The following is a 13,107-nucleotide window of genomic DNA, read 5'->3' on the forward strand; positions in this document are numbered from 1 at the left end:
CCATCCCTACATCCTTAAACCTGCTCTGGCCCGCATAGCCCAAAACCCACCCCACCCCTCCCCACCCCATTGCCATCCCTACCGGCTAGGCGAAATGCAAAGGGTATCCTCTTATCATGGGATGAAGGAAAGTGGGTGCTGATGGAGGTAAAGAAAGGAGAGTTCTCGTTAGCAGTTAGACTCTGCTGCAAAAATGGAGTTGAGTGGGGATTTGGAGGAGTGTGTGGCCTTGTAAGGAGAGGAGTTCAAAGCCAGGATTTTGGGAGGAGATGATAACTACTATGGAGGAGTGGGATATCCCATGGGTTTTAGGTGGGGATTTTAATACAATTCAATATCCGGAGGAGAGGGAAGGGTGTAGGGTGATTTCTAGTGCTATAGAGGAGTTCTCTAAGTTCATTTAACAACCACATTCTTATTTAAGAATATGTGGTTGGTAGAATAGTTATGTGGTGGTGGGGAACCCATCCTTCCAACTTGCAAAACATTTTGATTAGTCGTGCCATCAAAGTCAAATTTCCATGCCCTCCTCTCCTTACAGTCAAGTGGCTTTCAGCTCCTCTTCTGGCTCAGCTAAAAGCAATCCTTAAACTCATGTTCCTCCTTGATAGGGTGCAAGGTGTTCTGCTATCGCCCTTCCTTTTTGGTTACATACGTGATGTCGAATTCAGACAAAAAAATGAAGATGCTTAAAAGGGATATTAGGGTGTGGGACAGAGATGTTTGGGAGGGTTGAGGTGAAAATAAAATAGATCATTAAGTGAGGGTGGGGAGTTGGAGAGGGTAGACGAATAGAGGGGGTTGGATGCAAGGGAAAGCGAGGAGGAGAGTATAAAAATGAGCTTGCTTCCTTGGGTGAATCTATTGTTGATATTAGGACATATAGCTATTAGAATAGATGATGCGGCAATCTTTCACTTGGCTAGTGGTAAGGAGGTGAATCTAACACTAGGAACTTTAGATGATATGAGAATCAGATATGCTAGCTTGTGTTTTATGTGTATATTTTCAAATGAAGATGTGAATCACCTCTTATTGCATTGAAAGTGACTACACAATTGTGGTCGATAGAATCAAATTGGTTCAACTTGCAGTGGAAAATGTAGAGATCACTGATCAGAAAAGATGTACTTCATTCATAGTTGTGCCTTCAGAATAAAAAAAGAGAAGCTGCAGGGCATCAGATGTTGCGGTCTAGCCATAATGTGAGTGATGTGAAAAGACAGAAATAGGAGAGCATTTGAGGGAAAGGGAATAACTTTGTACATTTGAAAAATAGTGTTTCACTCTTCAATCTTGGTGCACTAGTGAGTCCTTGTTTGTGTAGAAAATGATTAATTCTTAAAATATTTATGTTTTGTTGTATGTCCTCTATTTTTCACAGAAGATTATCCAAATTAAAAATATTAGTTACCATTAGATTTGATTTGATTGGTTTGATGTAATTGTGCCTAGTATCAGGAATTTACCTAGTCTGGAACATGTGCAAGTGCTAGAAATTCCCAACAAACTGATGGAATAATCAAAGTTGTTCCATCATGTAATGACCCGGTTGGTCATTTTTGAAAAATTTTGCAAAATTACTATTTTACCCCTCCCAATGGTTGCCCCGAGTCATTTCTGAGGTTTGTGAAAATTGGTTTCAAGTTGAGTAAAAAGTTGTGTATTGTGGAAATTTTTGAGTTAGAAAGGCTAAAGTTGTTAAAAAGTGGTTTTTAGTGTCTTTTGGAGTTTCGAGTCTCAAAATGGAATTCCGTCAATTCCATCAGTCCCGAAATGTGGAAATTGGTATAAAAGAGTTGTATGTTTCAGATTTGGAGTCTTTTCGTGGATTTGAGGTCCTAAGTTGGAAATTGGTGAGATTTTAGTCTTTGGGTTGACTTTGGTCGACATTTGAGGTTCGGATGCTTGGATCAAATTTACAACAGCTTCGTTGGATTCGGGGGATGATTTTAGATCTAATGGAGGTCTTGGTTGAATTTCCATAGGACTCTAGCTTATTTTGGCCTTTTTAGGCATTATGTTTGTTCATTGTGCCTTTCACGGGTTCCGAGTTGAGGAGACCTCGAATTCATGTTTCGATGGTTCCATTGAGTCCGGACGTCGAGTTTACTCTTATCTGGTTTGTGTGTACAGGGTTCCGAACGAATCCCGAGGGTCCTTTCGGTGAATTTTGTGCCTTGTGATGTTGTTGGTGGTGGTGACTGATGACCCCCGCGTTCGCGGGGCGTCAGAAGACAGACCTCCGCATTTGCGAAAGAGATGTTCGTGAAGGGTCGGGATGTCATACCTCCGCGTTCACTGAGACTCTCCCGCGTTTGCGGAGAGTTAATGCACCAAGGGTCCATGTTTTGCGATGGACCCCTGGATGTGTTTATTTCCAAAATTTGGGGTTTCTTCCCCATTTTTCCATTTTTGAGCTTTGGGAACTCTTGTGTGGCGATTTTAAAAAGGTTTTTCAAGGTGAATTAGTTGGTTAAGTGTATATAACCCTAAACCTTCATATCCCTAATGATCATTTGTGAATTCTAACATCAAATTTGGGATTTTGATTGGCAAAGTTTGAAAGGTTTTCAAGAACTTCAAGTTTTATAACAATAGTGATTATGAGTTGAATACAACTCCGTATTCGAAATGATTTTCACCAATAGATTCCAAATGCTTTGGGTAACATATTTATGTAACAAGTTTCAGATTCAAGCCTTATTTTTGGAATAGGGTTTTTTTAGCCGATTTGACCCATTTATTCAAATTGCTTGATATGGGTGTTTGTTAATTCCGGAATCTCATTGGGAATACTTGTTTGACTAGATTGTGTTCATTTGGACATCGTTCGGAAGGGAAAAGCTCAAGTCTTGGATTGATTTGTGATTGATTAAGGCAAGTGAACTTCTAAACCTTGTAGAATCTTGAACTCTCTTTGTTGTATGTGTTGGGAAGTAATGGGAATGAGGTGATGGGTTAATTGCTCAAATTGAATAACCTTAATGATAGAAATGAGGTTAATGAAAAAGGCAATGTGTTGATAATGGTGTATTGTGAATTGTGAATTGTGAATTGTTTTGAGTGTTGATATTGATTCGGTGATTTATGTGATACTTTGATAGTATTGTTGTGGATGTGAATTGCTTGTGATTGTCATCTCTTCATTATTGTGTGAGCATGCCTATTTGCATTGGTTCTGGAACACTGTGAGGTGATATACTGTATTGATGCTGAAGTCATTGCTGGCAAGTGTTATTGATGCCAAGGTCATTGCCGACGAGTGCTATTGATGTCGAGGTCATTGCCGATGAGTGTTATTGATGGGTCTTTGTTGGCTAGAACCTAGACTATGGGTGTTCCCCATGAGTCCCGATTGATATTTGTGATAGATAAACCTGATAATTGTGATTGATGACTTTGATACTTGTGATTGATGACCTTAATAATTGTGAGTGATGAATTTGACACTTATGATTTGATGAAATGTAACTGTTAAACTGTGAATATGAAACCTTGTGAACTAGGCATTGTAAATTGTTAGGTTAGGTTGAAGTTCTATGCAGATTATAGTGTGGCGGTTCGGTTGGGATGAAAGGAGTTCTCGTACTCTAGATAGTTTTACCTTGTCTTTAGTGGGTTGTTTGTTGAGTACCATGTTGTTTGGTACCCACTCCTTGCTTTTACACTTGTGTAGGTTCCGAGTCCGGTTCTGCGTGATTACTTTTCTCTATCTTTTCCAAGGCTTATTGAGAAGACATTGAGAGGTAGTTGTTTGTCATCCCGACAAGCCATCTTGTTCCTTATTTATGTTTTTGTTCTATACGAGAACCAAAGACATTGAGACTTGTATTTATCTTTCAAATTATGTATTATTACACTAATGGCTTGTACACGTGACAACCAAGTTTTGGGGTATTTGAGAATGACTAAGTTTTCTGCGCTTATGTTATTTTTAGTTTATTTCCGCATTTCTTTCGTATCATTGGGTTTTAGGCTAACTTGTCTTGGTGGGATTAGACGAGTATCATCATGTCATTTTTTTTGGTTGTGACACATCATTTCTTACCCTTTTTCCTATCTTTTACACATCTAAACAAGATACCAAGTAATAGAACTACTATTGCACAAAGAAATTAAAAATATTAAAGAAACAAAATAGACTGAAATAACATCAAGAATCAATACTCAGAAAGCATTAACCAAACAAATGTGGATGAGACAGAGACCACAGTAACCTTCAAGCACTTTTAATGGTTCCACTAGATTGAGGGGGAAAACACCAAGAACAACTCTTACCCATTACTTCATGATGCTCCATGACATGGCGAGACAAGCGTTCAGAAATTCTGTCCAGCTGTGATAATCTAAGAGTGGCCTATAGTTTAATACATAGCAGAATCATTTTTTTAGTAATGGAGAATTCATTTATACAGTTGATACATATCTTATAAAAGCATACTGGTAAAAAGTTCCAACGCTCTTTTATCCATGACAAAGCCAATTATAAAAGGTGATTTCTACACTTTTTTGTACTATGAGTTGCTTTTCTTATGAAAGGAGAATATTAACAAAATAGGAAAGCAGCTGACAAAAAGAACATATACTGAATTCCATCAAATAAAGGCAAAATCCAAGAAAACCAGCTCCATCATGTCATTGCAGATTACCAACTCATAAGCCATCAAACAATCCCAACTACTTTTTACAATGAATAAATGTGAAGAAAAAAGGGATAGAAAGAGTGGAGTATCCAACTACTTTACTCTTACCAAATGTACAAAAGCACAAAATATTAGCACAATTCCAAGCTTACCCTCTTATTGAACCGAGCCCAACCGAGCTTACTATGTACCGAGCCAAGTGCAGCTCGACCCGAGCTCGATCGAACTTTCCATATTAAACTAGGTACAGAATATATATAATAAATAAAGGAAAGACTTCTCGAACTAAAGGTCTTAAATATGTCCTGACAGGAGATCTCTGTGGCTAATAGAGCATGTCCTTAACACAAGACAATCTTAAGAGAAGGGGTTTTCAGTTGGTCAACAGATGCAATATGTGTACGGGAAGTCTAGAGAGTGTCAGTTATCTATTTCTACATTGTTCAGTGGCTACTGACCTATGGAGTACGTTCTTTGTATTTTTGGTTTGAAGTGGATCTTGCCACAACACTTGAGAGAGGCATACATAAGTTGGAGCCTGTGAAGAGTTGATAAGGCCATCAAGAATATCTGGAGGATAGTTCCTTCTGTGATTTTTGCTGTTTGAGAAATGAGAAACTGAAGATGTTTGGTGGCATCTCAACTCCAAATCACTCTCAAAGGTAAACGTTATCGTTTTTGTTGGATCAAAAGTTAACACTATATTTAGTACTGAGCAATTTTGGACTTTGTTAGCTCCCTAGTGAAAGGTTGACAAATTGTAAAGGGGCTTTCAAATCTTCCTTTTGCACTTTCAAATCTCTCTACCTCCCAAGGTAGTAATGCCTGCGTATACTCTATCAGTCTACCCTACCCAAATCCACTTGCGGGATTAGACTGGGTATGTTGTTGTATCATAAAATAAAGATGTGTATAGTTAATTGACATACAGTTGAAACATAACAAACAACAATCGAACTTGTACAATATGTCAATAACAAGCATTCAAATGGAGGATTCTCTCCCTCCTCCACCCAAGAGAAAGAATTGAAGTAATACCTGATCTTCCAAGTAAGCTAATTCACTCTCTTCAGATGGCATATGCTCCAGAATATGTCCGACAGGATCAAATTCCTATACATATCTCAGGAACTATCACAAAAATTGTAGTGATATGGATTGCAACTGCTTAAGTACAGGGACAACTAAGGGGAAGAAAGGAGATAAAATGAAGTAATTAGATGAATAAAAAATAAATCTGCAACAAGCTGGCAATGGGGGAAAATCATCATCTGTACAACCTCAACTCTGTCCCACTTGCATGTGCCCCCCATCCCACTGTGTGTGTGTGAGAGAGAGCACGTGCGTGTGTGGATGTGTGTGAAATGTTTGTAGAAATTTCAAACATTTGGAACCCATAATTTTGAAATTGTAATAAGTTCAGGGGTAAAAACCTAAATGCTGGACCCATCAAATTAAAATCCAGCATCAACCTTTACAAGGCTAAAGCAATGTCAATTTTTTACCTAGATCTTTCTTTCTTCTGTTTTTTCTGGGATTGCTTTTTTGCAGTGATCCACTAGAGAATGTACATGACAGAAACACATATGGCTACAATATTTATTAAGATGCAGAAGGTGACCTCTTCATAGAATTCTTCCTCCAGCTCCTCGACAACTTGACCAGGAGGTTTGCTCCCATATATTGAGCTCAGTTCTTCCGAGCTTGATGAAAGAGTGTATCTCTGATGAGGAGGTAGTCCAGCTAGAACACGTGCAAGTGCAGCAGCAGCTGCAGCTCGTTCAGGAACCTGCAGGCAAACTCTCATCTTGTGAAAAGGAAAAAAAAAACGAAGATTGTTCATGGCATAGTCATCAGAAGAACAGTAGAAAAAACGAGACTACGAGAGTGCAAAAAATGTTAACCTTATCATGATTTCTATCCGTCCCTTAGAAAGAAAGACTGAATTATGGCACTTCTATTTCCAGTCATATCTACCAACTAAAGGTGCACAGAGGGAGCATGCATGCAACATGTTTATTGTTCTTTTAACGCTTGCACCCCAAAAGTTGACAGATAAAGAAATCTTAAGTCATAAGATACAGTGTACACAAAAGAGAGAAGTAGATACCTTCAAGAAAAGTACATAACATGCCATCCAATTTCTACAATCATTATTCTTAGGTATACCAACCTTTTTAATGATGCTTAACCCAATTCCATTGAAGGTGGAGAAGAGAAAAAATAGTCTTAGAAAAAAAATATATATATATTTTTGAGAATGGTAAAGTTATATTCATCAGCAATGAGGGTATGCTGGCAACCAAACAAAAAATAAAAAGGCAAGTAATCACAATTACAAAGAGCCTAGGAAATCTACTAATTGATCTACTTCATCTATACCCTGTTCTTTACACCCAAAATATAGAGTATTAATGCAGTTTTCTTTTACTTTCTGCATTGGGTTAGTAATATTCTCAAACCATCTATTGTTTCTTTCCCTCCAAATTGACGACCATATGCAAGAAGGAACTAGATTCCACCATTTTTCATGTGTTTCACTCCACCCTCGTCTCATCCAGCAGCTTAGTAGATCTGCTGAAATAATTTATTGTGGGATGGCAATGCTGAAACTAGAAAAATGCATCTGGTAAAGTGGCAAAAAGTCACAAGATGCAAGCCCCCAAGGCCTAGCTCGAGTGGTAAAAGGTGGAGGATTTGTGGCTTAGGTCGCAGGTTCAAGTCCCACACCATATCAGTACATATCCAAGGTTGTTACTCTAGGGGCGGAGTCTACTAAGGTATCACCGGATCAACTTCCTATAACTCAAGACGTTGTTCACTTTGTAATGTTGTGTTTAGTTGTGTGGCTGGTCTATGTGTGTAAGCTTCCTATTTGATGTATTCCCATGTATTTAAGTGGAGAAAGGTAGAGGGGCGGGCCCATTATCCACCGAGTTTAGAAGGCTGTGATTGGTTCAAAGGGCGGGTCACAACAGACGGATTTCTCGGTTATCAAAAAAAAAGTCACAAGATGCTAAATAGGTGGTGTCCTTGAGGCGAGGAATATTCAAAGCAGAACGGATGCATGCAATATAATGTTGTGGAGGCTTAATGAATGAAAACTGTTTTGTAGAAATCTGTTATTATCGCTAAGAGCCTGTTTGGATTGACTTTTGGCTTATTTTTATTATTTTGACTTAAAAACACTTTCTTTTTTATCCAAACACTACAAAAATTATTTTGGCTAAAGAGCACTTAAAATAAGTCAATCCAAACAGGCTCTAAGTATGGTAAAAGACAGTTTTGGAGATCCTAAACCTGATAATTTCCCTTGTGGAGCTGCTATCCAGGAGCAGATTGTTAATTCGTGGGGAGGGAGAATTCAAGAATACAATTAAACTGACAGGTGGGGAATGGGAAAAGGGGAAAAAGGTCAGATTATGGAAAGACTTTTGGAGTAAAGCTGGACTGCTTAAAGACCTCTTTCCAACCCTGAATAGCATTGCTGTGAATAAAAACCGATTGTTGGCTGATTACATGTCTAATGTTGGACGTAATATTCAGTTCAGACTGGGAAATCGCTGAAGCTGGTCTATTTCTGCAAAATTCAGCCGTGATACTAAATGATTGCAAAGAAGACTCTCAATAGTGGTTCTTTTTCTTTTTTATAAGTAAAAGTATTAAAGACTCTCAATGGTGGTTAATGAATTGAGAAGGAAAGCTTACTGTTAAATCCTGTTATGACTTGCGGCAGAGAGAATCAGATGAGTGCGTTGATTATTGGCCTTGGAATATGCTATGGAGAACTAATGCCCCACCCAAAGTTGCTTGCTTTGGATGGGTTGCCTCACATAGTGCATGCTATCTACAAAGAAGAGGCTTTATATTATGCAACATGTGCTTTTTATGTGAATGTGCTGCAGAAACTGTGAGTATTAATTGCTGCAGTGAAATTTATTTGGCAGCTTTGGTCCTTATCTTTTAATGTTTTTGGGGTCCATTAGCCGGTGCAACAAAGCTTCAAATATTTGATTAGTGGTTGCCAGGCACAGATGATTAACAGAAAACTGAAGAAGATCTAAAGTACATCCCTTTGCACATCATTTCGGTAGTGTGGGTGGAAAGGAATAAAGGATGTTTTGACGGAAAAAAAAAGGAATTGTCATCTTTTGCGTAGTTCAGATGCATTCAAATTTTATTTTATTGGCAAAACGGTTTTTTGTCACAAACATGACTGAGTTTATGGACTTGTATGTTTTACTTTGTACTTCTGTAAATTTTCTATTTACTCAAGTACTTCTTGGTACTTCATTATAAATAAAATGACCTTACCATGGAAGATGATATGGAAGCCTAAGGTGCCTTACAAAGTGAATTGTTTTAATTGGCTCCGAGAAAAAGAAGCTGTTCTAACACATGAGAACCTGAACAAGAGAGGTTATCAGTTGGCCTCTAGGTGATATTTGTGTGGGGAACAAGCTGAGACAGTCAACCATCTTTTCAAACATTGTAAATGGACAGAACAGCTATAGAATGTTCACTAGCCTAAAAAGGATCAGGTGGGTGAAACCAGGATGTTTTAGAGGAGTACTTAGTAGCCGGAACAGGGATGGAAATGTTACAAAGAAGGGGGAGAGACGGAAGATTGTGTCCCAGCATGCATTTGGTGGTCAATCTAGAAAGAGTGAAACAATAGGAGCTTTGAAAATGTACAAAATAGTCTTCAGGGTTTCAAAATGAAGTGTCTAGCTCTATTCTACTTTTGGTGTAAACATAGTTTATTAGCTCAAACAGAAGACATCTTAGATGTTCTAGATTGTTTATAGGCAACACATATAGTTTTGAGCTTTTGATAGATTGTAATACTTTTGAAGGGGAACTATACTTTAGGTTGTAACATACCTGTGGATATATAGAGTAAGGTTACCAGTTTCAAAAAAAAATTACCTTGCCATTATCCAAGAAAGGAAGTATACCACATGTGAGAAGCACAGCATTGCACTCCTAGCATTCATGTGTGTATACCATAAGAGAAAGGAATGTGGAGAGGTTTCAAAGGGGAGGAACATTACTTTGTACAACTTAGGGCTTAGTCTTAATTTTAGCTTAACTTTAGGAGCACCCACAAAATTCCTATAAGCATATTATTGACATCTTCTTTTGAGAACCAAAATTTTGTCTAGGCTCTCTACTTATTTATACCTCTTTGTACGGCGGGGGGTCCTTCCAGCATCAAATAAGCATTACTTTCATGAAAAAAGGGAGGATATCATGAATGAGACCACTACCAAGTAAAGTCTTTTGGCACTGTTATGGTGCAACTTTAATATATATATACATATATATATATATATATATATATATATATATATATATATATATATATATACATATATAAAATAAAATTAAAAAATAAAAGTAGCTAATCTCAGGGAGCTCTATAAACTTTTTAACAACCAGAAAAAACCTTCTGGGTAAAAACACCATTTTTATCGCAAGCAAGAGCTTGGAGATGCTCAAACACTTCCATAAGACCATAACTACCTTATCTCAACCAAATCGCTTAAAGTTTTAATCAAGTTGTAGTCTCCAATTTTCAACACAAAAGTTAACTCCATTCTGGTATCATTACCGTAATTTCTAACACAACCACCTCAAGGACAAGTTTTAGTCTATATTTTTTACACTCAATCATCTTAGAACACCAGCTGCGTCGTACAAAATTAAACTAATTCTAATCAAATTGTACATTTCATTGTTCCAAACAATTCAGATAACTCAAAATTACCTAACACCTATAACACTACCCACTGAGAAATAAAGATCACCATAGACAACCAGGAGCTGATAGCAATTGTTCGATCACATGTTTGCCCACACCCACATACTAATATGGAATTCACTGTCAAAAATGAGTGCCTAATGACTTAAAATCCTGAATATGCCTCCAATACAAAATTAACAAAGATATTGTAAGCAGTGGCAGATGCAAGATAGAGCTATCAGGTTCAGCTAAAGTCTAAACCCAGTACTTCTAACGTGGAGCATAAATTGATGAACAAAAACCTACTAAAATTGCAACAAATAGTAAGGCAGGACCTATAATTTGTAGATGCAATGGGTGGTTCCTCTAATTATAATCAAAATTTTGCATTTCAATGTTCTAGACAATTCAGATAACTAAAATTAGCCAACACCTCAATAAAATATCCACCGAGACATAAAGATCAACATTTAGACAACCTAGAGCTGATAGCAATTATTCTATGTATTCACTGACATAATTAGGACTTGAAATCCTGAATCCGCCTGAAAGAGGGCAATCGGAATTTACCTCGGGACGATCAGAAGAAGAAGGGAGAAGACCAAGAGATCTAGCAGAACGAACGGAACTCAAAATCTTCTCTCCAACTTTAGACAAGTCCATACCGTCGTCGCCTCCTTGAGAGAAGAGCAAAGAACCCAAAAACAAAAACCTAGATAATTCAAACCCACCTTCGCTCAATTGACCGCCATTGAATAGAACAAGTGGAATCAAAGGAAAAGGCGGAGAAGAATTTGACTGCATTTCAATCCGCAATTTCCAAATCAACCCTTTTCGATCTCATACTTCTGAGATCCGGATCAAAGAAGAGAAAAACTCTACTGTTGTGTTTTTTACAATGGCTGGCTTCAACACTCACAATATGATTGAGAAATTGTTGGATATTTTACTGATGCGAGTGAAGAAAAGTCTGCAAATTTGAGTTGTTGAGTAGAAAAATGGTGGTGGGGTTAGACTTTTTTTGGTTGATAAATTTGGTAGTGGCATGTGAGAAGAAAGAAAAAGGTAGGAAGGAAGATGGCTCGGGGCTCAAATTGGTTGTTTTGGTGGGACTTGGTAATTACATGTTGATTTACACCTTGTTTGGACCGTTGATAGGTAGGATCTTTATTTTGATTGTTACTTAAATTATATTATATTGTATTATTTAAATTCATTGTTAGATAATGACTAAGAGATCTATTTTATGTAATGATCGATTTGATGTAATCGCATTGTTATATTTATATTTTTCTTTTCATTTTGTCTTTATTTATTATTTAATAATTATATTTCATCTTTATCCTATCTTTTCATAGTAGATCTACCTTGTACCTTATTTTTTTTGTAGATTTATTATTCAAATTATGAATATGTGACATTATGTAACGATGGAAAACAATACAATTTATCCAAACATTGTATTTGTTAGAAGAATACAGTATGATATAATATAATACAATATAATATGATACATTATGAAACAATACATAACAATCATCCAAACAGAGTGTTAAATAGATATTTTGAAATAGTCTAATTTACAACGACAACAACAACAACATATTTCACGTAATCGCATAGAATGTGTATGAGTAGGGAGAGTGTACGCACATCTTACTTTTATCTCAGTAGTGAAGTAGAAAGACAGTTTCCAATAGACCGTATGTTTAAGACAAAAAAAATCTAGAATAAAGATGTAATGGAAGTACAAGAGACAATAGATGATAACAAAAAATGACAAAATGGTAGCAAAACAGTACTACATTAAAATAATATTATACTCTCTGTCTCAATTTATGTGGCACAATTTGGTCAAACAGTTTAAATTTGGGCATTGAGTATTCAAGTTTTTTGAAATAAAATTTATATATTGAAAACTACGTAAAAATACTACAAGTTATATTAACAACACTTCAAAATAAGTAAAAGATGTATGAAAAAATTATGATCAAAGTTAAACTTGTTTGGATCTCGAAATCTGAAAGGTGTCACATAAATTTGGATGGAGGGAGTGTAACGACATGTTCCTGTCGTTATGGAAAAGCCAACAGGGAAGGAATTTGGGCCAGAAAACTTTTGAGTAGTAACTTGGAAATTTCTAGCCTACAAAATCTGAGTCAGGTGAGGTCTAGAGAAATCTGGTAATGAATGGGGAATTTAATTATGAATTTGATCACATGAGTGGATAGCCAAGACGTTAAGGAGCTTGTATGGCTTTACGGAATCGAATTCGGGAGAGTAGAACTCCTGAAATTGATCTTGGCGTGAAAGGGTAGTTTTAGAACGTCCCGATTTGAAGATGTGTTGTGAAATGGAAGCTTGGAACTCAAATTTCGAGCTTCTGTCTCTGTGCAAGCCGTTGGGGCAGTATTAATCCCGCCAAGGCGGGGCCGCTATGGCAGGATGGGATCCGTCGTGGTGGGCCAGTCGCGAGTTAAGTCGGGGAAAAATTCTAATTTTGTTATTTTCTGTAAAACTTCGTTCTTAAGAGCTGAGGGACGACCTAGGGCGATTCTTGACAGTTTTCCACGATTTCTAGCGCTAAAGGTAAATTAATTACTCCCCTAATCTGTATTTCGATTCCTAGAACTTAGAATCTTGGGTAATTATCATTGGAGAAGGGTTTTGTCCTGAAGTTGATGGTGGGAAAAGCCTTAGTTGAACATTAGGATT

The 13,107-nt window shown here is 37.1% G+C and overlaps 1 protein-coding gene across 2 annotated transcripts in view; it reads right to left on the reverse strand.

Annotated features, from left to right (window-relative positions):
* LOC102582521 (syndetin) overlaps positions 1–11,503 on the reverse strand; it is a 29,012-nt gene extending 17,509 nt beyond the window's left edge. For both annotated transcript variants that reach the window (XM_015309449.1, XM_006348990.2), the window contains exons 1-4: positions 10,963–11,503; positions 6,268–6,435; positions 5,685–5,759; positions 4,282–4,360 (exon numbers count right to left, since the gene is read on the reverse strand). In XM_015309449.1, coding sequence (XP_015164935.1) covers positions 4,282–4,360; positions 5,685–5,759; positions 6,268–6,435; positions 10,963–11,196 — 556 coding nt within the window. In that variant the 5' untranslated portion in view covers positions 11,197–11,503. The remainder of the gene's footprint in view (positions 1–4,281; positions 4,361–5,684; positions 5,760–6,267; positions 6,436–10,962) is intronic.
* Between the last annotated feature and the right edge of the window lie 1,604 nt (positions 11,504–13,107).

The sequence above is a fragment of the Solanum tuberosum genome, unplaced genomic scaffold (genome assembly GCF_000226075.1).
Source record: "Solanum tuberosum cultivar DM 1-3 516 R44 unplaced genomic scaffold, SolTub_3.0 scf00101, whole genome shotgun sequence".
In the NCBI taxonomy this organism is placed as follows: Eukaryota; Viridiplantae; Streptophyta; class Magnoliopsida; order Solanales; family Solanaceae; genus Solanum; species Solanum tuberosum.